This window comes from Cotesia typhae, unplaced genomic scaffold (assembly GCF_013202065.1).
Source record: "Cotesia typhae breed Kobodo isofemale line unplaced genomic scaffold, CoteBio_Ctyphae scaffold_13, whole genome shotgun sequence".
In the NCBI taxonomy this organism is placed as follows: Eukaryota; Metazoa; Arthropoda; class Insecta; order Hymenoptera; family Braconidae; genus Cotesia; species Cotesia typhae.
The window spans coordinates 27501-35394 of record NW_027423774.1 but is presented as its reverse complement, the minus strand read 5'-3'; the positions used below and the strand labels follow the sequence as shown (position 1 = coordinate 35394).

The 7894-nt window shown below is 31.0% G+C and overlaps 1 protein-coding gene across 18 annotated transcripts in view; it reads left to right on the top strand.

The window, feature by feature from the left end:
* The first annotated feature begins 4591 nt into the window (after positions 1–4591).
* Tm1 (tropomyosin 1) overlaps positions 4592–7894 on the top strand; it is a 19267-nt gene continuing 15964 nt past the window's right edge. For 2 of the 18 annotated variants that reach the window (XR_012480533.1, XM_074254793.1), the window contains exons 1-3: positions 4592–4749; positions 5724–5859; positions 5973–6101. Coding sequence is in view for 13 of the 18 variants with exons in the window: in XM_074254793.1 (XP_074110894.1) it covers positions 5746–5859; positions 5973–6101 (243 nt within the window). In the remaining 5 variants the exon portion in view is untranslated. Of the gene's footprint in view, positions 4750–5723; positions 5860–5972; positions 6102–6620; positions 7797–7894 lie in introns of those variants that run through there. The other 16 variants (XR_012480532.1, XM_074254792.1, XR_012480531.1 and 13 more) reach the window with 13 other exon arrangements.

Below are 7894 nucleotides of genomic sequence, written 5' to 3'. Positions count from 1 at the left end.
CCCCCAATGATCGAGGCTCTCAGAGAGCATCTCGTGGGCAGTTTCGTGTAACAGTTGGTGTAACACAATCGTCAATAATTGACTGGGCATTGTCCGAGTGGTCATCGCGCGAATATATTCTGATAATTTTAACGCCCCTCTTTCTTTTTCTCTTTCTCTCTTTCTCTCTTTCTCTCTCACGATCCTTGATTCTTGATCATTGAACTTTTTTTGTCTTGGTACTTTACGATTTGTTTGTCCATCACTCAAGGACACTTGCTGGACAATAGAAAATATTAATTTATCACCGATACCGTTATGAGCGATTAATTTCTCATATCTATCCCGCACTATAGATAGATATTATTTTTATTACAATATTATTGTACCAAAGTATAATTTTCGGGGACGTTATGGATAATGTTTGGAGTCGTAAATTTACAAAGTGACCCAATTGACCAAGGGGTCTTCTTGTCTTCTTTGGTGTCTAGTATCAATAAATATTATATATGTAATTTTAAAATAATCCAATTAAATTCTCTTTAATAATAATAATTAATATGGGTTAATAATTTATCAAATGTTTATAAATTCCAATAATAAAACTATTTTTTTTTTTTTTTTTTTTTTTTTTTTTTTTTTTTTATGTATAAAAATCTACATTGGATAATAATCTGAAAATCAAAAGCTTTGACACGTAAAATTGGTCAATTAAAATAAATGAATAAAAGCTTGACAACAAAATCATTGGGGATTAAGTGTATCCTAACACGAATCAAAAATTTTGTCGTCTCTCTAATCTCTACTGGCAAGTCACGAAAAATCAACCTTTATATTTTATGTTGTAGTTATAGTGTTAGTGTTTGATGACCATCTGTAGCCTGTAAATGTTACTTCAGAGCCAGAATAATAAAATTGTTACACGCATTAACAGCTTTTGAGCTATGGAAAAGTAAAATCTTTGTTATATAGAAAAATAGGTCGGGTAAGGGTAAGGGGAGCCAATTAAATCTGTGTAATTAAATTGATCAAGAGAAGGTATAGTTTAATCAGTTTATTCAGTTTATTTGGTAATTAAATGACCGACCCACTCGCGATATATATATATATATATATATATATATATATATACCAAACTAAACTTTTCTCCCTTCTGGCTTCTACTTATTTTACTTTTAGACATTTACATATTATTCAAATTTATGTTGTCCATTGTTTTATGTTTTGTGTATACATTATTTATATTTTTATATGTATATACCGTAGATTTACTGGAGAACAACAAACCGCTATTAGATTTTTTTTTCTCACATCGAGTGACCCTCCATTTTTGGGGTTACTTTTTTTTCCTTTTTCAAAATATAAAAATAATATAAATTTAGTATTGTAAAGTTTTAATGTATAAATGTTTGATATTGATATTGATATGAAACGTCTTTATTGGAAGTAGGTTTTCATCCAAACCAAACCCCCTGATAATAATTTAAAGTAACCCCAGTTGAATTTGCGGGGCGATTCGATGCGGTTTTAATAATTGACAATTCAATAATCCACGTTAAGTGAAAACAAGTGAGTTTAAATGTCGGGTAATACAAATCTATTAATGTTACTTTAAATAATAATAATATTCGTAATGATGATGATTGTAGAAATAGAAAGAAAAAGTATCAATGTTAATATTTAGATTTTTTTTTTTTATATGTGGATACGTTTCGAGATATAGGCGTGATTTTAATGAGTGACAGCTGTCAGAATAAAATTTTTATGTGGAACGAATAAAAGGGATCATAATTATTGGGGTTGTATACAAGGCTTACTGCCCTGGCGATTATAATTTAAACAAATTCATTAATTATTCAGGACATTTTTCGGTCAAGCAAAATTATCTCTCAATGATAAAAAGTTGCTTAAAACAAATGTCCGGTGGCTTTTTTTTTTTTTTTAATTTTAATTCGCTGGAATGATAAATAAAAAAATATTTTCTTTTTTCATCAAGATAATAAATAAACGTATTAATTAATTAACTTTATAACATATTAAATGATTGATGAATGAATCTGTTTGTTTATATAGAAATTATTGATTTGTAATCTCGGAGCAAAACAAAAATAAGTAATAAAAAAGTAAAAGCAGTTTGAAGAAGATGGAAATATTGAGTAATAAGTATGGACGTGAGTAGTATATAGTATCAAGTTTGTAATCGAAGATCAATAGATGAGTGATGCGCGTCAATTATATGTGTTACCAAGCACTACCGTACAGTGTAATGGAAATCTATATACATTGTGTGTGTGTGTGTGTGTGTGTGTGTGTGTGTGTGTGTGTGTGTGTGTGTGTGTGTGTGTGTGTGTGTGTGTGTGTGTGTGTGTGTGTGTGTGTGTGTGTGTGTGTGTGTGTGTGTGTGTGTGTGTGTGAGCCAGGCTACTGAGAGATTGTATCCAAGTGGATGAATAAAAGACGGAAACACACAAAAAAAGAATCTAGTCCAATCGATCATGGCGAAAAATTTTACACTTTCACAAGGTTTACATTGTCCTGAATTGCGGTCCTTTGATCGATGAGTTTTCAATAAAAATTTCATGTATTGTACAGCAGTGACGTGCTTCCTTTTTTTTTATTATAATTTAAACTAACATTGTTATGTTAATCGGTTTTTTCGATTCAAATATTTCAAATCTATATATAAGAAATGTTTTCATTTTTACAATAAATATTTAATAATTAATTTTTTTTTTTTTTTTTTTTTTAATTAATTCTAAAGTATTTAATAATGTCTATAGCGATTATAATTATAATTATAATTAAAAAATTTTTTAAGTTTTTCAATAAAATACATTTAATTGCGATTAAAAATTACCTAGTTGTAAAAATTTAACAATAGAATAGGTTTTTTTTATTTTCGAGACTCATCGATTAATTAAGGTCATTATCACTTTGGTAATTCTTCGATGAGGTGTAAAATTAGCAAACCAACAGCTATAATATTGGCGTATACTACAGTGCCATCTCAGAACTGATGGCTCAAACTTTGTAACTTTTTTGACTGATGGTAAGCTTTTTGAGTTGTTCCCTTTGCTCGGTATATGAACATATGAACAACATTTTTTTAAACACCCCTGATAGCCAGCGCTTTCTCAGTAAGTGTTGACTTCCAGCAGTTACGGTTAATTTATACATCAAGTTGGCGGTAATTCTTCTCTCAACAACAGTTGTAAGCAAATTGACGGAAATCTACGGCCGCAACTTGAATACAAGTTAATAATCAAATTTGTAGTTAAATTTCCTTTTAACTTTACTACAATTTGAAGGAAATACTTGTAGAGCAAGTTTTGACGTCTATTTGCAGAGTAGGTTATAGGTAACTAATAGGTAATCGCTCGCTTTGCCAACTCTTTCTGTCAAGTTTGCTTCAAATTGCAGACGTAGATTGACAGTAAGTTATAGGTAAGGTGGCTATCAGGGACCACATCTTCAGTTGGTGGATCGAACAAATAATATTAAAAAATTTTTTCTGAGCTTAAAAAGTGGCTCCGTTTGTTGAAATTTCTTCAAACTTTTTAGTCATTTCTTCGGTAAAATAGTACTGAAAAACTTTTCTTATTTTATTAACTTATAATTCACAGGTGAAATTAATAAACAATTTTTAAATTGTAAAATTACTTAAATTATTTTTGCTCGAGACACCCAACCACTACGAATTTTATTAATATATATATATATATATATATATATATATATATATATATATATATATATATATTCATCAGCTTAATAGAATTAAAAAAAAAAAAAAAAAAAAAAAAATAAGATTACAAGTTGATAATCCAGAATTATTTCTATAAAAAAATTAAATAATGAAAAAAAAATAAAAGCTGGTCAGTGGATTTCTTTTTAAGGAATAAACTAACGAGCTGACTAAGATATTGACCATGACATCCATAGGAGCCAAGGCAATCAGGAAAGGAAACCCCATATACTAAATAAAAGCCAAAATAGTCAGTGACCGCGAATTTATAGCAAATATCGTCACCGTCATCGTCATACTATTATCCAAATGACCTTTGGTTTATTTATTTTTTTTTGTAATGGTTATTTTTGTACATACTCTGACACTTTCTCTTGACCGATTTTAGCCATGTATGGCCATAATATAATATAATATAATATAATATATAATATAATATAATATAATATGATTACAATAGATATAATAACTGAAAATATATAATTTTGGGGTTTTGATTATTATTAGAAAAATGAATGGATATTGGTAAATAAAACAGAGTCTCAGGTTACATTTTTAAAATTGGTACCGAAAACTAGGTCGTTAATAATGATTTCTATGAGGAAAAAATAAAAAGCTCCCCACCAAATGTTCAAAATTCCCAAATTCCATAAGCTAAACCGAATGATAAATAAAATAATTTAAGCCACGGTGTGTTGTATCCATCTCCATGATTAAGCGTCTAAAGATACACATTTTGTTGCGTGTGTTGCACGTAGATCTTGGTTTTGGTTGCAAGCCCAAGTTCTTGAGGGGCCAAGGGGCAGAGGCTGAGGCTGGTAACATTGGCGTCGAATCACGAGGAATTCTCTAGGCTTTTTTTGAACGAATCTTCTGAGGAGGAAACCGAGGAGGGATATTTCGAGTGATTTCGACGGCAAAGCTTTCACGATTATTGCCATCAGTTGTGAGTCAACGTGCATCACAGAAGCATCTACTCAACAGATTTTCTATTAATTACTTTTTTTTTTTTTTTTTCGACAAACGTAAGTGATAAATGCATATTATTTTACTAACATTTCACTATTTTCATTTTATTTTTTATTAATTTCATTTTTTCTTTAATTCTTAAATTTTTATTTAAAGAAATTATTTTCTCAATTTTTTAAATTTTATATTAATTTTTTGTATTATTATGAATTTTTGCTTTTAAAATTTAATTTTAAATGAAATAAAATGTAACAAAACACCGACGTGATCATCAAGAGCGTTAAAGAATATTCTGGTTCGCCCGAAAAGGTTCGGTGGTGGTATCTGACATGCTGGTGATACCTCCACCCTCTGCCAAAGTAAAAATAACTTACCCTCGCAATTTAGACTCACCGCGAGTAACTCCGCAAACCAAAAACGATCTACATTATTTATTTATAATAATAATAATAATAATAATAATAATAATAATAATAATAATAATAATAATAATAATAATTATTATTATTATTATTATTATTATTATTATTATTAAAATGTTAACTTACGTCAGCAGCATCAGTACATTATCCAGATAACAATAACATAAATTTCGACATCATATTTAAATTTTATTTACAGTCAGCTAAAAATTTCCGTCTGTAATAAAATTAAAAAATATTATAGAAATATATTGGATTATACGGGCCATATTTGGCATCATTCACACAAGGAATTGACCTTCTCGGATCGGATTCTCACCTTCTTACCTTTTCTCAATTAATTGAAAATCATCTTATACTTATATTTCAAATTCCCTCGCTCCATTAAATCTACTCTAATGATGATTTGTAATAAAATATAAAAAATAACTTTGTATTTTTCAATAGCCGGGGAACCGGGTTCGAATGCAGCCAAGACCTTCTTCTATTTCTATTTTTAATCTACGACTAACTTTTCTAATTATAAATAAATCCAGTTCTCCTCCAAATATTAGAATTTTTTATAGATAATTTTATTTAATTTTTTAAAAAGAATTTTATTTTTCCAGAGGAAAAACAACAACATAAACCATGGACGCGATCAAGAAGAAGATGCAGGGAATGAAACTGGAGAAGGACAATGCGATGGATCGCGCCCTGTTGTGTGAACAACAGGCTCGTGATGCTAATGCGCGTGCTGAAAAGGTTATTTTAATAAATATACAGTGAAAAATGAACCATTTATTTTCCTTAGATTATTAGATTACTATGATTTATTTATTTATTTTTTTTTTTTTTTTTCAATTTTATTTTATTAGGCTGAAGAAGAAGCCCGTTCTCTCCAGAAGAAAATCCAGACCATTGAAAATGATCTCGATCAAACCCAAGAAGCGTTTATGCAAGTAAACGCTAAATTGGAAAGAGAGAAAGATAAGGCTCTTCAGAATGTAAGTTTTCTTTTAGTTATTTTAATTATTAATTAATTTTACTTGCAAAAAATTAAATAATATTATAAATTATTGTTATTTTTTTCACAAAAATTTATCTTTTGATTGAAAAATTTTTTATACATACCCATAAAATGATCTTTTAAGAATTAAGGTAAGTATATTTATAGAATAAATTTTTAAAAATTATCGATAATGTGGGTGTAGAAAAATTTGAAATTTTTAAAAATATTTTCTTACAATAAAAACCTATACATCGAAATAAAAATAAAAAATAATAATAATAATAATAATAATAATAATAATAAAAACTCCAATAACCAATCAATTGACACAATTTACCAGCTAATCAGCCGTAAAGTGGCGCCCTCAGTAAATCGGCTTACCAACCGAGCATCAACAATTAGTTCGAAAGGGATCCGAGTCAGGGCGCGAGTATTAAATAACGACCAGCACGTTGGTAGTACGGAGGGGATGCCGGAAGGTATTACTGCGTGAGAGATGTTACACGCACACAGTGATGCGTAGACAAGTCGTGTTGCCTGTTTTGAGCATTGACAAGTCAGGAAAGTTACAAGTGGGGGGTGACAATCGTGTCCATGTAATCTTCCAATACAATTTCAACAGCTGAAAATTCCTGTTCAGATACAACAAGATACCTAACCAGAGTATCAGAGAGAAAGATAAAAAGAGACAGTGACTACAAAATGGCGTTAACAATTCTGGTACAGTGGTAGCAGTGCGCCTTCGAGCTGCCAAAGATTTGCAGAGATCGTACCTACAGCGGTTGTTTTAATTTCGCTGGGTCACTAGGTTGGTAGGGAGATTCTTCCTATTGTTATTGTTGGTATTGCTTTATAGTTTGTTATTGTTATTGTTATTGCTGTTGTTTATCAACAGTTATTAATCACTGTATTACTAAAAATAATTTAAAAAATACTGAAAATGGATCAAACATTAACGTCAACGACACGGCGACGTGGGCACCAACATCATCCGCGACACGCGACCAGAAGAAGACTCGACATATCCAACAGAGGACCCGCGCAGTGTGGCCCTGTTGTTGTTGTTGTTGATAAAAATTTAACACAAATACAGAATTTTATTGAACCAGATGACAAGTGCCAAAAATTTGTCACTTTGTCAGTATCTTTGGACCACCCTTGTCCTGATGCCAGCAACCTTACAGGACAGTTGAACGAATCTGATGATTTGCTCGAATTAAGGCCCGCGCAGTGTGGCCGGACCAAAGATAAAAACGAGTCTGCTGATAACGATCTGGGTCGCAGGGTTAACTTACAACAAGTCATGGACAACAGAGATAGCAATAATACAACTAATACAACTGATAATAGTGATAAAAGGATTGATTTTGATTTTAATTTTGATTTTAATGAGCTAAAAGGGTCAAGTAGTCCCGAGCCTGAGCACGCGGTCGCAAGGGCTCGCGGTGACGGTCATTCTGATGATGAAGCGCCAAATGAAGAAGATCCTGAGTTGGTAGAACTTGCTAAACTTAGGTGTCCCAGTGAGAGGACTGAAGTCACCGCTGAGAGAGAGGCCAGGAGGAGGAAGAGATGCGCTGATTATCCAGGACTCGCTTTCGGGTCCTCGATTTTCTCCAGCGACACTATGATCAAGTTCAGCCTTATAAGAAATGAACTTCAGAATATCATGGGCAATCAGCTTAAAAGGGTAATTATTTATTAAGGTTTTTCATTTGGCTGAGTCATTTTTATTCTCACGTGGAGAGTCACGTGGTCTGATGGTTATTGGAGTTTTTTTTTTTTTTT